Below are 20,149 nucleotides of genomic sequence, written 5' to 3' on the forward strand. Positions count from 1 at the left end.
AGTTTTGGCTGTTCTGGCACAGGGCCTTTCTCCAGTATCTCCAATGGGTATTTAGACAACTAGGGAGATTCTGCCTGCAAAGCCCCACCCTCCTCAAAGCTGGCAGCAGAAAACTTGGGATAAGCAGTGTATTAATATAATGGATGAGAGGATACAAGGAAGAGCATCAGACTTCTTTATAGTACATGGCACTGGAGCAGGAATTTCAACTGTACACACAAGAACACCAGAAAATAAAAGCAGGAGTAGCGCCCCACCATTCAATATGATCACGGCCAATCTCTGCCGACCGCAACCTCTCTTCTGTTCCAGTTCCATAATTCCTCAATCTTTCAAATGTTCATCTATCTCCACTTTAAATATATCTAGAGATCTGGCCTCCATCACCCTTGGGGGCAGAGAAATCCAGAGAAGAAATTTCTACATACTTCAATTTTAAATGACCAGCCCCTTATAGCTATGTCCCCTTGTTTGTAACTCACCACTAGTAATAACATTTCAACATCTACCCTGTCAGGCCCCCTTAGGATCTTATATGTTTGAATAAGGTCACCCCTCATTCTTCTAAACTTCAAGGAACACGGACCTAATCTGCCTAGCCTCTATTGATAGGTCAACCCTCTCATCCCAGGAATTAGCCTGGTGAATCTCCTTTGGACTACCTCCAGTACTACTACATCCTTTTCAGGTAAGGGGATCAAAACTGTCTACAATGTTCCAGGTGTGGCCTCGCCAACACATGTATAACTCTGACAAAACCTCCCTCTTAAACTCCAACCCCTTCACAATAAAGGCCAAAATGTCATTTGCTTCTTAACTACTTGTTTTACCTGCCTACTAACTTTTTGTTTCATGCTCTAGAACAGCTAGGTCCATCTGATCTTCACTCATTTGCAGTCTCTCTTCATTTAGATAATAATCCGCCTTTCGATTCATCCTCCCGAAGTGCATAACGTCACACTTCCCCACATTACACTCCATTTGCCAGGTTTTTGCCAATTCTGGCCGCTGTCTGTAAGGAGTTTGCACGTCCTCCCCGTGTCTGCGTGGGTTTCCTCCGGGTGCTCCAGTTTCCTCCCACATTCCAACGACATATGGGTTAGGAGCTGTGGGCATGCTATGTTGGTGCCGGAAGAGTGGCGACACTTGCAGGCTGCCCACAAAACGATGTATTTCACTGTGTGTTTTGATGTAGATGTGACTAATAAAGAAATCTTATCCATACTTCATTGCAGAATCACAATGTCCTCATTGCAACATGCCCTTCCAACTATTTTTGTATCATTGGCAGATTTGGAAATCTTGTATTTCATTCCCTCCTCCAGGTCATTAATGTAAATAGTAAACACATGGGCCAAGAACTGATCTCTGGGGTACTTCACTAGTTACATACCTCCATTTTGAAAAGGACCCATTTATTCAAGCTCTTTGTTTTCTACATGGCAGCCAGTTTTCAATCCATGCTAACACACATCCTCCAATATCTGGGGATCTTAATTTATACACCAGCCTCTTATGTGGCATCTTGTAAAAATGCCGTTTGGAAATCTAAAATAACGTTACAGGGTCCTTTCTATCATATTTCCCTGTCATGTCCTCAAAGAATTTGAGAAAACTTGTCAAACATGATTTACCTTTTATAAAATCAAATTGACTAGGTTTGATTATATCAATTATAAATATTTTAATTATATTAATAATAAATTATTAATTATTTCTGCTTTGATTATTGACTCTAGCATCTTGCCAACAATAAATGTTAAATTAACTGGCCTGTAGTTCCCCGCCTTCTCTCTTCTCTTTGTCAGCAAGTGTCACATTTGACTGTTTTACAATCTTCTGGTACACCTCCTGAATTTTTAAAAGTTTTAAAAAATTTCAGCCAATGTATCCACTATCTCTGCAGCCACTTCCTTTAAAACCCATCAAGTGTTGGTGATTTGTCTGCCATAAGTTTCTCTAATACTTTATCTCCAATACTTTATCTCCTGTGATTGGGATTTTTACAAGTTCCTCCATGTTATTTGAAATTAGCCCACCTATTTTGCAGTGTCCTCCAATGAAGACTGCTGCAATAAATTGAGTTAACATTATCTGCCATTTCTTTGTTTCCTGTTATTAATTCACCAGCCTCATTCACTAGATGTCATGGGAATGGGAAGACAAAACTATTGTCTCTCTCTTGAACCTTTCACCTTCCCAATCTCTGTAAAGTCCTCAGTACCACAAACCATCAACTCTTCCCAACAACTGTCTAAACCAGTACCAGGCAAGTCACAACCTTGGAAAGATGAACCTCTTTTCCCCATTACTAAGATCACCTACTTCCACCTTGGTGATAGCATATGACTGCCTCATCTGATGCTGAAACTCTCATCCACTTCTGTCACTTATAGAATTGATTATTCTAACAGAAATACAACAGTACAGCACAGGAACAGGCCCTACACACAATGTTGTGCTAAACTAATTAAACTAGTAAGTAAATGCCTAACTAATCTCTTCTGCCTACACAATGTCCATATCCCTCTATTCTCTGCACATTCATGTGCCTACTTAAGAGCCTCTATCGTATTTGCTTCCACCACCACCCCTGCAGTGCATTCTAGGCACCAACCACTCTCTGTGTAAAAAAACTTACCCTGCACATCTCCTTTGAACTTGTCCCCCCTCAACTTACGCATCACCTCTGGTATTAGACATTTCAACTCTGGGAAAAGATATCAGCTATCTATGCTCTCATAATCTTATAAACCTCCATCAGGTCTCCCCTCAGACTCCCCCGCTTCAGAGAAAACAACCTAAATTTGTCCAACCTCTCCTTATAGCACATGCCTTCTAATCCAGGCAGCATCCTGGTAAACCTCTTCTGCACCCCCTCCAAAGCTTCCACATCCTTCCTATAATGGGGTGACCAGAATTGAATGCAATAAGAACTTGAAGTCACCTAAAACTTTGCTGTCATATACTAAATAGCACCATCCCAATTACCCATCACCAATGTGCTCTCTGACCTAAACTTTCATTTAAGCTATACCTTTAATTTAAGATCTGTCCATGGCCTTGCTTTCTCAATTTGTAATTTCCTTCAGCTCCATGACCATCCAAGAGCTCTATGTCAGCTTCTTTTTCATTCCCGTTTTATAGAATCAATGGCATATAGTCAGATGCCTTCAGCAAGACTGCATAACTTATGATGATCTAATAATTACCTGCTATTCCTATTCCAAGGTATTGTAGAGATTGATAAATATTTGAAAGATCGAGGAATTGGGGACTATGGGAAACTAGCACAGAACAGATGAGGCCAACATGGATCAGCCATGATCATATTGAATGGCTGGGCAAGCTTGAAAGGCCAGGTGACCTATTCCTATTTTCTTCTTGTGTACAGAATTTAATGTCAGAGCTGAAATTTTCAGACAGGCTGTAAGCTGTTAAGGAAATCCTGAATAATTTGTTTAGCAAAGACAAAGATTTTCTTCAGGACCCCTGCTATGTGGCAATGTCACCAAAGTAACAAGTTATCACCTAACTAACAAGATGACTGTGATGCATCTGTTTCTGTCCTCAACAAATGCCTGCAAATGTGAATATCAGCAGAAATACTTGTTAACATGTTTGAAAGTGCTGTTCAACTCAAACTCTTCTCCATCATTTTTTGTGCTGATGGTTGGACACCAAACATTTCTGTATCAGACAAAAAGGAGGAAAGATGGTGCAAACAGAAGGGGAGGTTGTATCAATCAAATTTTCATGGGTGTGATTTTTGGAGAAAGATGGACAGAGAGAGATGATGCAATGTGCAGAGGGTCATAGGCAGAACATCCTGAGTGATTGCTGTGGTGAGTTCTCTAAAATCATCTAGAGTTAAAGATAAATGGCATTTGATGGGGCTTTAATGCACATCCAAGAGTTTCAAGTTGTGCTGCTGAACTTTAACTGCCTTTCCCCATATAGATGAGTTCAGGCCAAACTCAGGATAGCTGTAAGAACTACCTACAGCAGCAATATCTTCAGCTGCAGAAGTCCTAACCCCCGGAAATACCACCAATAAACCCCCACTCTCTTTCCTCCTTTAAGGTGATCCTTAAAAACTACCTTGGAGCAGCGGTGTCAAATATTATTTGGTATTGGTATTGGTTCATTATTGTCACTTGTACCGAGGTACAGTGAAGGCTTGTCTTACAAACCGATCGTACAGGTCAATTCATTACACAGTGCAGTTACATTGAGTTAGTACAGAGTGCATTGATGTAGTACAGGTAAAAACAATAAAAGTACAAAGTGTCACAGCTACAGAGAAAGTGCAGTGCAATAAGGTGCAAGGTCACAAGGTAGATCGTGAGGTCATAGTCCATCTCATTTTATAAGGGAACCGTTCAATAGTCTTATCACAGTGGGGTAGAAGCTGTCCTTAAAGTCTGGTGGTACATGCCCTCAGGCTCCTGTATCTTCTACCCGATAGAAGAGGAGAGAAGAGAGAATGTCCTGGGTGGGTGGGGTCTTTGATTATGCTGGCTGCTACACCAAGACAACGAGAGGTAAAGACAGAGTCCAAGGAGGGGAGGCTGGTGTCCTGCGATGCACTGGGCTGTGTCCACAACTCTCTGCAGCTTCTTGCGGTCTTGGGCAGAGCAGTTGCCATACCAAGCCGTGATACATCCAGATAGGATGCTTTCTATGGTGCATCGGTAAAAGTTGGTGAGAGTCAAAGGGGACAAACCAAATTTCTTTAGCCTCCTGAGGAAGTAGAGGCGCTGGTGAGCTTTCTTGGCCATGGCATCTACGTGATTTGACCAGGACAGGCTGTTCACACCCAGGAACTTGAAGCTCTCAACCCTCTCGACCTCAGAACCATTGATGTAGACAGGTGCATGTACACCGCCCTCTTTCCTGAAGTCAATGACCAGCTGTTTAGTTTTGTTGACATTGAGGGAAAGGTTGTTGCCATGACACCATTCCACTAAGCTCTCTATCTCCTTCCTGTACTCTGACTCATCGCTGTTTGAGATACGTCCTACAACGGTGGTATCATATGCAAACTTGTAGATGGAGTTGGAGCAGAATCTGGCCACACAGTCATGAGTATATAGGGAGTAGAGTAGAGGGCTGAGGACGCAGCCGTGTGGGCCACTAGTATTGAGAATAATCATGCCGGAGGTATTGCTGCCTATCCTCACTGATTGCGGTCTGTTTGTTAGAAAGTCAAGGATCCAGCTACAGGTGGAGGTGTTGAGTCCTAGGTCTCGGAGTTTGGTGACAAGCTTGCTTGGGATTATTTTATTGAAGGCAGAGCTGTAGTCAATAAACAATAGCCTAACGTATGTGTCTTTACTGTCCAGATGCTCCAGAGCTGAGTGTAGGGCCAGGGAGATGGCATCCGCTGTAGACCTGTTTCACCGATAGGCGAATTGCAATGGGTCCAGGTTGTCTGGTAGGCTGGAGTTGATGCGTGCCATGACCAACCTCTCAAAGCACTTCATGATGGTGGATGTCAGAGCCACTGGTCGGTAGTCATTGAGGCATGTTACCTTGCTTTTCTTTGGTACCCGGATGATAGTGGTCTCCTTAAAACAGGAGGGAACCTGAGGTTGAAGCAGGGAGAGGTTGAATATATCTGCAAATACTTCTGCCAGCTGATCAGCACAAGATCTGAGCACGTGGCCTGGGACACCATCTGGGCCAGGTGCTTTCCTCGTGTTCACTCTCCGGAAGACTGATCTTACGTCCTCCACTGTGATCACAGGTTCAGCTGTGTTGGTGGCTATCAGGGTGGATGGTGACAATCCACTTCCCTTTTGTTCAAAACACACATAGAATGCATTAAGTTCATCAGGAAGGGATGCGCTGTTGTTAGCTATGCAGCCCGACTTCATCTTGTACCCTGTTATGGCATGTAAGCCCTGCCATAACTGGCGGCTGGTCAGGGACTCTATCTTGAGTTGGTATTGTCTCTTGGCATCCCTGATAGCTTTTCGAAGGTCATACCTCGATCTCTTGTACAGATCAGGATCACCAGATTTGTGTACAGCAGTCCTCGCCTTCAGTCGGGAGTGGATCTCCTGGTTCATCCATGGTTTCCTGTTTGGGAACACCTGTATTGTCTTCTTTGGTACACAGTCCTCCACACACTTGCTTATAAAGTCTGTGATGGTGGTGGCATACTTATCAAGGCTGGCAGCTGAGTCTTTGAACATGGACCAGTCCACTGTCTCAAACCAGTCATGTAGGAGCTCATCTGCATCCTCAGACCAGCACTGCACGACTCTCTGTACCGGATCCTCCCGTTTCAGTTTCTGTTTGCATGCAGGTTTGATAACAGTCCTGCAGAGGTTTGGGGTATTTTACTATATTAAAGATCAGACATAGACATTTAATGATAAAAAGAGTGGGGGAGGCTATGAGGAAGGGAAAAAAGGACAGAGGAGAGATACAAAAACAGAAAGGCACTTTCGAAGCTGATTAAGGGTACTGCTAACTAACAACTAAGTAACCACTCTACACAGTAATTTGTTAAATGTGCAAAAGACAGTCCTGGAGTCAAAGAGTGACAGAGAATTACAAAAATTCAGAGAGCAAGGCTTTATACAAAAAGAAATACCAAACACATATGCAGATAAAGAGAGAGAGAAGCCAATAAATGAGAAACTATGATAAAAAGGGAAGAACCACAGGGATACTGGCAACCTGAGAGAGCACAACAGGAAGATTGTCATAAAAAGGTAGAAACTGAAACCAAGCCTAAGACAGATTGACAAAAACAGTAGGATCAGAAATTCCGGGATATGCCACACAATTATGAAAGGAAATTATGCTGAAGATACTCAGCAGTGTCTGAAAGAGCAAAGATATGCTAACAAGTGAGGAGGAAGATATTTCACCATGGGGGTCAGAAGGGTAAGAAAGCCAAGCAAATGGCAGTAACTGTCACTATTTACTAGCTTCTCTCTTAGAGGTCACATATTTCCAGCATATTTCATTTCAATTCATTCCATTCCACAATATTTGCCCTATAAAAAACAATTCCCACCCCCCCCCCCCCCCCCCAACCAGTCCTGAATATTAAAGCAACTGCAGATCATGGCAACATTTATTCAAAGGACACTTTCTTTTATTTAAATACCCAACTGGAGAAATTAAGTCATATAAAAACAGAAAATGCTTTAAACACCCAGCAGACCAAACAGCTTCTGTGGAAAGGGAAACAGTTAATGTTTCAGGTCTGGTACCCTTCGTCAATTCTGATAGAGTCTTTGACCTAAAACATTAACTGATTCTCTTTCCACAGGTGCTGCCTGACATGCTGAGTGTTTCCAGCAATTTTGTCCCTTTTTATTTCAGATTTCCAGCATCTGCTATTTTTTTACTTTCAAATTTAGATGCATGTTTATTCAGGAAATGTGAGCAAGGCTAGTCAAACTACCACCAATGTTTTGTGACCGGAAGATTTTACTGGAGTTGCTTGTCAGAAAGACATTGGTGAGCCAGTTTGATTTGTTTATGGTCATTTTGCTGGTGCTAGCCTTCAGATTACCAAATGCAGAGGCAGCAAATCTAGTGCCACCGTTTAACTAGGTATTGTACACATTATTATTGACCATTTTACTGCATTTCATGATTTATTGCCAGGAGGTAGAACAAGAAATAGTACAACAAAGAATATTTCCATTAAGGGACTGAACAGATAGTGTGCATTTGAATTGATATTGTTGTTCAGACTCTCATTTGCCATGAGTCCTTGATCCATGCCATCAAAGACAGTCTATAAAACTTATTCCAGTTTCTCATTAATTCTCATGTTGTTTATGCCTGAAGGGGTGTAACTAACAAGTAGGCTGATCAACCTGGGACTCTTTGCTCTAGAAAAGGGAAGCCCACAGCATTGACCTTATTCAAGTCCTTGAAAATACAGGGGCTTCCCATGTTACAGATGACCTGACCTACAGAAATCCAACTTTACATCAATTCGCCCATACATTTTTAAAGCTAGTAGTAATAATGATATTTCATGGTATTCATTAATGACTGGACACATATACATTCCATTAATTTAATTATGGGTAGTACTAGGGTGATTATTCAATGAAATGAAAGAATTGTAGCAAGTGTACATAGAGCAATCTGATATGGACTACTATAGAAAATTGATGTTTCTGACCTACAGGGAAATTTACTTATGGACAATTATCAGGAAAAGAAACCCTTATGCAACCGGGACTGCCTGGGTTAATTAGTTTTGACAAGGTACCTGCGGAGAAAGTATTTCCACTAGTGGGAAGAGTGAGACCAAAACAAAAGAGATAAATATAAGATTAAATTATAAAATATATTTATTATAAATCCCGTAATTCAAGAGACGTTTCTTTACTCAAAGTATGTATAGGATTGTGCTACTCTTTGGGAATAGTACTGATGTATTTAAGAGGAACACATGAGGGAGAAAAGAATGAAATACAGAAAGGGCAAGGTGAAGCAGGAGGCTGGTGTGGGAGCACAGAACACCTGCATTAAATGGCCTATGTCTTGGCTGTAAATCCATTGATACCAATAGTCCTTGGAGCAAGTGGGTTTATGTTCTTGGTCATCAGACGATCAAAGCCCCAAAAGCTGCATGTGGTCCTGCAGTCATGAATTTGAAACTCCTCCTGGAGCAGGAGTAACACAGAGAAAACCCTGCGGGGATGGAAGCCTTTCCCTTCCTTGCTCGACTCCATCCAATTGGACCTGAGGGCTGTAATCACAAAGCAGCACCATTTATGGAAGTTCTCATTACACCAGGTAGATCTACCCAGCAGTATAAAATGTCTGAACATTCACATTTTCCTTTCCTGGATGTTCTGTCAGCAGTGAAGCATGTCCATACAAATTGATGGACACACCATGCATGACCTCTCAAGTGTACAGGTGGTAGGAAGCCACCTGTGCTCAATGGATGATCACTCGCTGCAGTCGCTCACACACTTCTTTAGGTCCCAAGGACAGCATCATTTCAGCTACACTCGGTCCTTGCTGTGGAGAAAGCAAAATACTATCAGATCCTCAAAAAACAAAGGATGAACATTAAAATATTGCAATTTTAGCTCCATAATACTCCAAGCAGAAATAGATCACTTCCACAGCACCAGCAATGGGCACCATCTTAAAATAACACAAGCCCATGGCAAGAAGGGAAAGCATTTGGCCCACTATTTCTGTGCAGTGTCTTTGAAAGAGCTCTCTAATTAGTCCCAATCACCTGCTGCCAGTCATACCCCTGCAAATTTCATATGGTAGCAAGACAATGTGTTATCTTCCCATCAGCTGTTCTTCCAATTAACAAATCTCTCTCTTCTGGAAACCGAATTTTTCAGCAGTGAAAATAGTGTTTCCCTTACCAGTCTAAGAAAACCTTTCAAAATTTATCTCCCCTGAGCATGCTCCACTTAAGAGGAAATAACCCCAGCAGGCTCCACAAGTAATTGATCCCTCTTCACTGGTACCATTAATCTCCATGCTCCCTACCTGCTGCCCGCTGAGAGCCAGTCGAAGGAGCTTCATCATGACACTGTACTTGGTAGTTGTGAACTGCATCTGTAATGATCTCAGTTCTGAGTTCAGTTCTGCTGGGGTCCCATTAACATCTGGCCAGTTCTGGTATAGGCTGGAATCCAAGGCAGCAAAGTTCTAATTAATTCATTGTAGGATTAAGTTTCAAAGTAACAGAACTGGAGAAAAATAGAGGGTAGGGGTGTGAGGAATGCAGAGAGGAGTGTTGGTTAGTGCAAGAAATGTGAAAAGCCACGGTGGATCTCAAGGAGAGCAAGAGTTTGGGCAAAGAGGGAGGTGCACTAGGGAAGGGTAACAGAACACAGAAAGGGGGGAGGGATGTACGAGGAAAAAGGGTGCAGTGGGGACAAGAAGGGAGGGCTGAAAGTGACAGGAGGGCAGGGTGAGATGAAGGAGGACAGGGCGAGGTAAAGGAGGACCAAGAACCAGTGGGCAGGGAACAGAGGGAGGGCGATGGCAGGCCGAAGCCAAGGGCAGCAGGGGCAAAAGGGGGGGACAGATAAGACAGGAGGACAATGGGGAAATGAGGCCATAGGGGTGAGCTAGGGGTTGAGAGGGGAGGACTAAGCAATGAGAGGGACTGCAAGGGGAAAGAGGGTAGTGTGGCAGGTCAGCAGGGGCAACAGCTTGAGTGTGGAGGGGTAAAAGGGGAAAGGGCAAGGGTAAATGGGAAAGGGTGAGACAAGAGGACAGGTGGAAATATCAAAATGAGAGGACAAGAGAGGAGAATGAACAGGTGGCAGGGATGGGGAGGGTCAGGGAGGCAGATACTTACCTTATCACCATGCTGCAGATCTTCTCTCCATCTGTTGTCAGATCCTCCATCTGCTCTCGTGGCACAGGAGGGCGGATCCACAGGTAAGAGTAGGCTGGCTTTAGTAGGTCCAGCAAAGAAGTGATGTGCCCCTGCCAGTGTGTTAAATACATAATTTTATGGTTATGTCTTATAGTTCATTAACTGAGGTTTCAGCTGCTTTCTCCTTCCAAACCACATAATCTTTTGGTGATAGTATCAATCTCCCAGTGGGTAGTTGATACTGCCACTACTCACAACAGCAGATAACATATCCTAAGCCGTGGTTACTGAGCCTTAGAACAGGGCTGAAACTGAGAATGAATTTCAGTATTGCTCCTACCTTCCGGTGTACCAGCACCCGTTCCACATAGTCTTTGCACAGGGCCTCACCCTCTGGCAGCTTTTCCTTGTACACCTTCTCTACCAGTGTTTTGCAGCTCTGTCACCAACTGCTGCCTTGAGCTACTATCCTCGATGTGGCGAAATAGGTGAATTCTGCCAAATAAGACGTGGATGGACAGGATCTGAATGGACAAATTCAGTCAACGAGAGTCACATATCCAAATCACTTGGCTGTACTGTAATACACCTACCCATTCCCAGCTGGAGAAGATCCTGTCAATGCTATGCACACCTGTGCACTGACTCACAGGTTTACACTTGTAAACACCAACAGCATCCTTTCTCTCCTTGCCTCCATTTCTTCCACATCTCGCCTATTAGCACTAGCTCTCTACCCCTCCATTTCCTTAAAAAACATGCCTTATATGTGAACCCAGCAATCCAACTCATTCATTGACCACAACTTATTCTGTGGGAAGTATTGCATGCCAATCAGTTCAGCCCTGGCTGATTTTTACTCTCTTAAAACCAAGGATGCTGAGACTACCTGTAGCACCCCAGCGAAATTGGCTGATTCAGGACAGACTGGGAATCGCCTTGGGACAGTTAAGGTCTGAATAGCTCAGCAATAAGGAACTTGCTTCTCCACTGCATCTTATCACACCATCAAAGCACTTCAGTGCTGGACAGTCAATCCAATAAACAGCAACTAACCAGGACACAGGAGAACTTCCCTGCATTTCTTCAAACACTGCAATGGAATATTTGACACCCTCCTATTTAGACTGCTAGTGCCTCCATTTAAAGTTGTATCCCTCAGCACCGCACTGGGAGTATCATTAGAACTATATCAGAGGCTTAAATATTTTAAAGTTAAGAATGCAAACTGATAGAGCAAAGATTAAATACACTCCTAGTGTTGACATTCACCACAGTACAGGATGGCTCTGGTATATTAGTACATATACACTGGTGTGCTCACACTTGGATACTTACGTACCTGTTGAACTCTGGCAGCTTGTCAATGTCCAAGAGTGCAGAGTGAGTTGTGATCCTGGTCACATCAAACTCACTTACCAATTCTTCCAGGGTTCGACCAGGGCGATTTCCTGTAAACACAAAGAGTCAGAGCCATACTGCATGGGAACAAGCCCTTTCAGCCCAACTCTTCCATGCCGACCAAGTTGTCTACCTGAGCTAGTCCCATTGCCTCCTTTTGGCCCATATCCCTCCAAATCTATCCATGTACCGTCAAACTGTCTTTCAGACAGTGTAACTGTACCCACCTCTACAGCTTACTCTGGCAGCTCTTTCCATATACGCACCACCCTCTGTGTGGGAAAAAGTTGCCCCTCAGGTCCCTCTTAAATCTTTCCCCTCTCACCTTAAACCTATGCTCTCTAGTTTCCAGACTCCCCTACCCTGCGAAAAAGACTGTGACCATTCACCTCATTTATGCCCCTTTATATACCTCTACAACGTTACCCTTCAGCCTCTTCACTCCAAGGAGAGAAGTCCCAAACTATCCTGCCTCTCCTTATACTCAAGCCCTTCAGCCTCGGTAACATCCTTGTGAATCTTTTCTGCACCCTTTCCAGATTAGTGATAATTTCCAGTTCACTTGCATTTTGATTCCTTGTTCTCCCAACTTCTCGCTGTGGCTCTGTTCACTGATCCTCATGGTGAGCACCCAGAAGGATAAGTCCCTGCTACTATTATTTCTACTGCTCATACCCTGTATACAGCATACCCCAGTATGTCCATAATATGGCAAACCTGTGAACACACAATCCATCCTGTACACAAACATGCCTACAACAGGCTCAAGTTACTACAGTCCTGTATTTGACACACTCCAAACTCTGCACAGCCCTCCATTAACATATCCCAGCCCATTTGCAGTCCCATGTACATGGTACTCTAAATAGAACAAAGCCCTTTCCCTATTCGCAATACCTGAGAAGCCAGATCCACAGTTGGTAACAATGTCAAGTAAAGCCTCTGGCAGGTACCCATTCTGGGAAAAGTTCTGAATGAACAGATCGCTCTGACGCTTAGACAACTTGCTGCCATCCTTGTTCAAGAGGAGAGGAAGGTGAGCAAAAACTGGTGGATCCCAGCCAAAGGCTCTGTACATCAACACATGTTTGGCGGTGGAGGTAAGCCACTCAGTACCCCGCAGAACGTGGCTGATATTCATGTGATGGTCATCAACCACATTTGCCAGGTGATAGGTTGGAAACCCATCTGTCTTAATGATGACAGGGTCTCCTTCCACATTGGCTGGATCCATCCTGTTTGGTCCATACACCAGATCTTCAAAGGACACCGTACCCTCGTCCAGGCGGAATCTGATAACATATGGGCATCCTTGTACCAATCTTTCCTCAATCTGTTTTGAAGTAAGGTGCCGACATCGATTGTCATACCTGAAAATGGAGGGTATTCATATTACACAAAGAGTTTGAAGGCTGTGGGTTTAAGTCCCATTCCAAAGACTTGAGCACGTTATCCAGGACAACTTTCCCAGAGAGAGCACTTAGTGAGGATTAGTGAGGAAATCACTGTTTGAGAGGCAGTGCTGAGAGAGCACTGCACTGTTATAGTCAAGACAAGTCAAGTTTATTATCATATACATAAGTATGCTTAGGTACAGGTACAATGAAAAACTTGCTTGCAGCAGCATCACAGGCATGTACACAACAACACACACAAAATAAATTATATATAAAATTTAGAGGGCAAGAACTGAGGAAATGTTAACAGTGGAAGGGTAGTACTAAGGGACACTACACTGTTGGAGAACTAGTGGAGTAATGCTTCATTGCCAGGGGTGCTGAGAGAGCGCTGCTTTGTTGAAGGGGAACTGCCACTGTTGAAGACACAGCCCTGCACTATCAGCCTTTTGGATTAGATATTAATCCAAGTTAATTAATGTTCAAGTAGATATAGAAGATTCCATGGCACTACTCAAGCAAAGGATTCTCCACGTCCCTGCCAATACTGATCCTTTGCCACCACTAATTAAAATTTCCTTATCATCCCCTCAGTACTGTTTGTAGGAGTTTGCTAAGTACAAATTAGCTGTTGTGCTTCCTACATTACAACAATAACTACAGTTGGCTGTAAACCAACTTGGGACATCTCAAGGTCATGAGAGGCACTGTAGAAATTTCTATCTTTCTTAAATAATTGCCCTCTAAATTTATTAGGGGGCAGGGCATACATTCATGCAGCAAGTAGAGAGTCCACATTGAAGGACACCTATCATGTGCACTGATATAAACTGTTAAAGGCATTATCTGGAGGAAAGGCACATGCTTCAACATGGAAGCAGTTGAAACACACATTTCAAACTTACTTTGGTGTCCTGCCTCATTCTCAGTGCTTCTTCTTCAGTAGTTTCCAGACGTGAGGGAGTGCAAAAGCAATAATATGCAGCATTTCTCTTCACTAGAGTTTCAGCAGCCTTCAGGTACAGATCCAGTCGCTCTGATTGCTGGTACGGTCCACAGGAGCCTCCTTGTCGTGGGCTTTCATCGGGGGGGATACCTGCATAACAAGTGATATCAAGACCCTATTCAGAGATTAATAGATTTGTAAATATCAAAAAAAGGGTGATAGGAATTAGTGCAGGAAAGTGGAAGAAGATGAGCCATGATCTCATTGAACGATGGAGCAGAAGCTCATTACTGAAAGGTCCACTCCTGCTTCTATCTCTTATGTTCTTTACAGCATTGTTATAATTAAGAATCTTGCAATGAGGGTGGAGTACATTAAAGTATTATGTGTGAAACTTACACTGAGGGTGTGCAATAGAACAGTCTTCTAATACAAGGTCAAGTGCAACGTAGTACAATTATATAAGGTTAACTGCAACATAGTACAAGTATATAACAGGATTTTACACCGAGAGCAGCTTGTAAGAAAGAGAATGATGTAACTAAGGGCCCAAGGTGGTGAAACAAAAGATGTGTTATGTTGGGTGTGAGAGATTGATATAATTGAAAGGCTTATGCTTGGGGCGGGATATATGAGATGGAGAGTGATTTAACCGAGATCCTAATACTAAGGGAGACTATTATACCCTGCAGAGTTGTACACAATACCTGCCCACTCCAGTACATCCTCAATATTTTCTGCTGCTCCAGGCACAAGACGGCTCTGATCAGTATCTTCTATACGAAGGATAAACTGGCCTCCATGTTTTTTGGCGAATATGTAATTGTACAGAGCTGTGCGGAGTCCACCCAGGTGCAGGAAGCCTGGTCAAGGAAGCAAGAGAAGGAGCATTTTAAAAGGACAACTTCTATGCTTCACCTTTGAGCAGCACCATAAGCAGTGTATGGGAAATCTCGTTAGCCACACGGACTTGGTATAGAGTCCACATCAAACTCCTCTTTATAGTAAAGCATCAAAATGTGCTTCATCAGTGAGCATATTTGCTTCACATCTCATTCCAGGGTCAAATACGGATCAAGACTGTGAATGGCTGCCAGGGAGAAGGAGGGAATTAATGGCAAGGAAATACCAAAGACCACATCTTCCAAAAGTACTTTGTAAAGACATTTGGGACAACCCAAGTCTGTAGAGACAGACACTTCTGTGGCACAGTGATGCAGCTAGTGAAGCTGTTGCCTCACAGCACCAGAGACCTGTATCCAATCTTGAGTTTGGGTGCTGCCTGTGTGGAGTTTGCTCGTCACCGTGTGACCACATAGGTTTTTCTCTGAACACTCCAGTTTCCTCCCATTTCACAAAAGACATGCACATTAGTAGGTAATTGGCCTGTTCTGTTCTGTAAATATTGGGGGGGGGGGGGGGGGGGGTGGTGTGGAATGGTTGGTTGCCACACTGGCCCAGAGTGCCTGTTTCCATGCTGTATCACTCTACAACTCTGCGCATTACCTCACATCAGACGAGCAGTACAATCATTTAGAAACTGTGGAGGGGCTGAGATGGGCAAGTGTCATCAATATACTGATATGAGATATTTTGAATGACATTGCTAAGTAGGGGATTGAAGAGAGATCCTCAATGGGACACAAGAGATAATGGTAAGAGAAGCCAAAGTAGTTGATTCTGTAGCTATGGCTGGAGAAGAGTGGAACCTGATGATTGTTGCCCCATCCAGATGGATAACTGAGGGTGTAGATGACCATGTCAAAGGATGAGGAGGGATAGAGTAATATGACTGTCACATGAGATACGATTCTGTACTAGGACTGCAGGAAAATATGATTGGAGAGATTCAAACATGGAGTTCTGAAAAAGATCAGCACAGACAGTGATAGCAATAGCTTGGAAAGGAATGGGAGACTGAAAATGGGGGTGGTTGGCAAGAACAAAGTCAAAAGTTTTGTTTTGAGTAAATTGAGACAGTTGTCCAGAAACTCACAAACACAATGGCAACAGTAGAGATGATTGGCAGATGTTAAAAAGGAACTCTGCAGTGCAGAAAAACTGAGGGTTATCTAGATTCTGGAATAGTAAACAAGGACAGACAGATCAAGGTGCACGAGGGAAAAAATGTTTTCTGTCTTCACCTGATCTTTCAATGAAGAAATAAATTAGTTGGCCAACCTATTCCATTCAACTCAATGCAATTTGGATTTAAAACTTGGCAGATGAGAGCCACGTTGAGGGAATAGGCAGGGTGACAGACAATAATGGTTAACTGTATCCATTTTATTTCAGCAGGGGTGTTCTAAAGGAGTTACAACTGAGGCTTAACACCTAGCAGGGAAGCAGTAGAGGGCACACGGGTAAAATGAAAGCTAACAGGAAAACAGAGCAGTACCACATAGAATCATCAAGAAAAGATAGTTGAGGGGAGAAAACCATGGAGGCAAGGGGAGCAGCTGAAGGAAATGAGGAAGGTGGGATCAAAAAAGCCTTTAGGGGTCGATGAGGAAGGCGGAATGAAGAGGTGTAGGGGAAGGGGAAGAGAGGTATAGGGTCAGGGAGGGTGGTGGACCAGGGAGAATTAGAAAAGAGAAGGGCAGTACGTGGGGTGGGGGAGCAGAATTCCTGGCCAAGGTTTATACAAAGATACAAATTCCATGTGGACAGTGGGTTCAGAGTGCGGACAAGGACTGCAGCTCACTCCGAGGCACAGCATGTCTGGATAACGTGAATATCCAGCAAACATTCACACTAGCAGCCGCGACACTCGTTACCCTCCGCACACCGGGTACCTGTGGGGCTCGGCCCGAATCGCACCCTCACCCCGCTCCCGGTTTCCTCCCCACGGGAAGCCAACCCGCACAGGCCCGGCCTGCAGCTCGCCACGGGCCCAAAGACGCGGGATCGGTAACCCAGCAGCCGCCAGAGGCGGCACAGCCCGCCCGGCCACATAACCACACTCCCCCTCCACGGCGCTCAGCAGCAACTTCCGGTTCACTCTCACGGAAAGGGGCGGGGCTTAGGACCGCGGTACGTCACAAACAGCGCCCCCCGGAGGCTGACTGAGAAAGTGCAGGTGAGAATGGGAGAGAGAGACAGCAAGGGACTGACACGGTGAGAGAAAGAGTTAGGAAAATTTAAGGAAGATAAAGAGTTTGAGGCAAACCAAGAGTGGGGCAGAGAGTGTGAAAGTGAGAGAAACGGTGAGAGAGAAAGATTGAGAAAATGTGGGAGACGCCAATAAAGAGAGTGACAGGGTGAGGGCGTGGAGAAAATGAGAGGTTGTGAGGGTGAAGGCGAGTGAGAGAGAAGATTAGGAGAAAAAGTAAATGAGGAAGTGAGGGGAAAGAGTAAGCAGATGATAAGGAGGGCGAGGAGAGAGACAGAAAGAAAGAGAGTGAGATGGTCAGAAGTGAGAGAGTAGGAGAGAGATTGTGAGAGAGAGTGAAAGCTGCAGTGCAAGAGAAAGAAATCATCATAGGGAGCGAAAACGAGGGAAACTGAGTGATGTGTGATTGAACGAACTAATGAGATTGCTGTTGTGGGTGAGAAAGATTGAAATGTTTGAATGGAAGATTGAGAGAGCAATAAGGAAAGAGAGCTATTGGTATGTTTGTGTTGGAGCTTCAGACTAGGTGCAACACTTAGAGGTTCTTCAGATTTTTCTGTGCAAATTGGAGCACATTGCAAGTCACTATTCCAAGGGGTTGGGGAGCTTTTAATCACAAATGTATACAACAACAGTGTTTTGTTTTAATATTCCCATGGCCCAGATTATTTCCTGTTTGGTATGCCAAGCTGGAGGTTTGTGTCCTTCCTGTCATGGTGATTCCTGGGTTGATCCAAGGAGCTCCAGATGGTTCTCTATCCTTTCCATTAAGTACAAAACATCTTGTCATCTGTGGCTCAGGAGGCTGCATTCATGTCTCTGAGTCAGTAGGCTGTGGCTTCAGGTTCCACACCAGAGGACTGAACGTAAAAATTTAAGCTGACAATCTCCAATTATTACTGGGAGTCCTTCACTATCAGAAATGCTGGTTTTCCAAGGAGATATTAAACCAAGGGTCCACCTAACCTCAGGTGGACATATAAAATCCCATTATATTACTTTGAAGAGGATTAGGGGATTTAACCCACAATCTCCTGGCTGATATCACATCAGAATCAGGTTTATTATCACTGACATATGTCGTGAAATTTGTTACAAGTTACAAAAATTTCTACAAGTTACAAAAATAAAAAAATAGTGCAAAAGAGGAATAACGAGGTAGAGTTCATGGGTTCATAGACTGTTCAGAAATCTGATGGCAGAGGGGAAGATGTTCCTGAAACATAGTGAGTGTGGGTCTTCAAACTCCCGTACCTCCTCCCTGATGGTAGTAACATGAAGAGGGCATGTCCCGGATGGTGAGGGTCCTTAATGATGGATGCTGCCTTCTTGAGGCACCGCCTCATTTGAAGATGTCTTCGATGGCAGGGAGGGTTGTATCCTTGATGGAGTTGGCTGAATCTACAACCATCTGCAGCCTCTTTTGATCCTGCGCATTGGAACCTCCATACCGAGTGGTGATGCAACTGGTCAGAATGCTCTCCACCGTACAACTGTAGAAATTTGCAAGAGTCTTTGGTGACATACCAAATCTCCTCAAACTCCTCATGAAGTAGAGCCGCTGGCCTGCCTTCTTCATGATTGCATCAATGTATTGGGCCCAAGATAGATCCTCTGAGATGTTGACGCCCAGGAACTTGAAGCTGATCTCCCTTTCCACCGCTGACCCCTCAATGAAGACTGGTGTGCATTCTCCTGACCTCCCCTTCCTGAAATCCACAATCAGTTCCCTGATCTTACTGATGCTGAGTCCGAGGTTGTTTTTGCGACACCATTCAACCAGCCGATCTATCTCACTCCTGTACGTCTCCTCATCACCATCTGAGATTCTGCCAACAACAGTGGTGTCATTGGTGAATTTATAGATGGTATTTTAAGGTGTGCCTGGCCACACAGTCATGAGTGTAGAGAGAGTAGAGCAGTGGGCTAAGCACATATCCTCGAGGTGCACCTGTGTTGATTGTCAGTGAGGAGGAGATGTTACTACCAATCCGCACTGACTGTGGTCTCCTGATGAGGAAGTTGAGGATCCAGTTGCAGAGGGAGGTACAGAGGCCCAGTTTTGAAGCTTGTTGATTAGTACTAAGGGGATGATGGTGTTGAACGCTGAGCTGTAATCAATAAACAGCAGCCTGACATACATTTTGTTGTTGTTTAGGTGCTCCAAAGCCAAATGGAGAGCCAGTGAGATTGTCTATGCTGTAGACCTGTTGTGGCTGTAGGAAAATTGCAGTGGGTCCACATCCTTGCTCAGGCAGGAGTTAATTCTAGCCATGACCAACCTCTCAAAGCACTTCATCACAGTAGATGTGAGTGCTACTGGGCGATAGTCATTGAGGCAGTTCACCCTGCTCTTCTTGGGCACCGGTATGATTGCTGCCCTTTTGAAGCAGGTGGGAACCTTTGACTGCAGCAGTGAGAGGCTGAAGATGTCCTTGAACACTCCAACTAGTTGGTTGGCACAGATTTTCAGTACCCTGCCAGGTACACCATAAGGGCCTGACACCTTGCGAGGGTTTGCCCTCTTGAAGGATGTTCTGACGTCGGCCTCTGAGTCAGAGATCACAGGGTCACCAGACGCTGTGGCAATTTGCACAGGTGTAGTGTTATTCTCTCTTTCAAAGCATGCATAAAAGGCATTGTGCTCATCGGGGAGTGAAGCATCACTGCCATTTATGCTGTTAGGTTTCGCCTTATAGGAAGTAATGGCATACAAACCCTGCCACAGCTGTCATGCATCTTATTGTGTCTCTAACTTCACACGGAATTACCTTTTTGTTCTCATGATGGCCTTCCATAGGTTGTACCTGAACTCCTTGTAGGATTCTGGATCGCCAGCCTTGAATACCACAGATCTAGCCCTCAGCAGACTGCAACTCTCCTGGTTCATCCAGGACTTCCGGTTTGAGAAAACACAGTATGTTCTCGACAGCATAAACTCATCCACA

The 20,149-nt window shown here is 44.1% G+C and overlaps 1 protein-coding gene across 1 annotated transcript; it reads right to left on the bottom strand.

Annotated features, from left to right (window-relative positions):
- Positions 1–7,082: 7,082 nt before the first annotated feature.
- Positions 7,083–17,078, bottom strand: LOC127573412 (probable glutamate--tRNA ligase, mitochondrial). Its single transcript, XM_052021612.1, is given in 11 exon segments — positions 7,083–9,012; positions 9,505–9,643; positions 10,325–10,455; positions 10,686–10,772; positions 10,774–10,840; positions 11,688–11,796; positions 12,644–13,116; positions 14,049–14,062; positions 14,064–14,239; positions 14,797–14,952; positions 16,885–17,078. Coding segments are annotated over 11 exon segments (1,596 nt in total). The 5' UTR covers positions 17,045–17,078; the 3' UTR covers positions 7,083–8,928.
- Positions 17,079–20,149: the final 3,071 nt, after the last annotated feature.

Source organism: Pristis pectinata, chromosome 8, assembly GCF_009764475.1.
Source record: "Pristis pectinata isolate sPriPec2 chromosome 8, sPriPec2.1.pri, whole genome shotgun sequence".
Lineage (NCBI taxonomy): Eukaryota > Metazoa > Chordata > Chondrichthyes > Rhinopristiformes > Pristidae > Pristis > Pristis pectinata.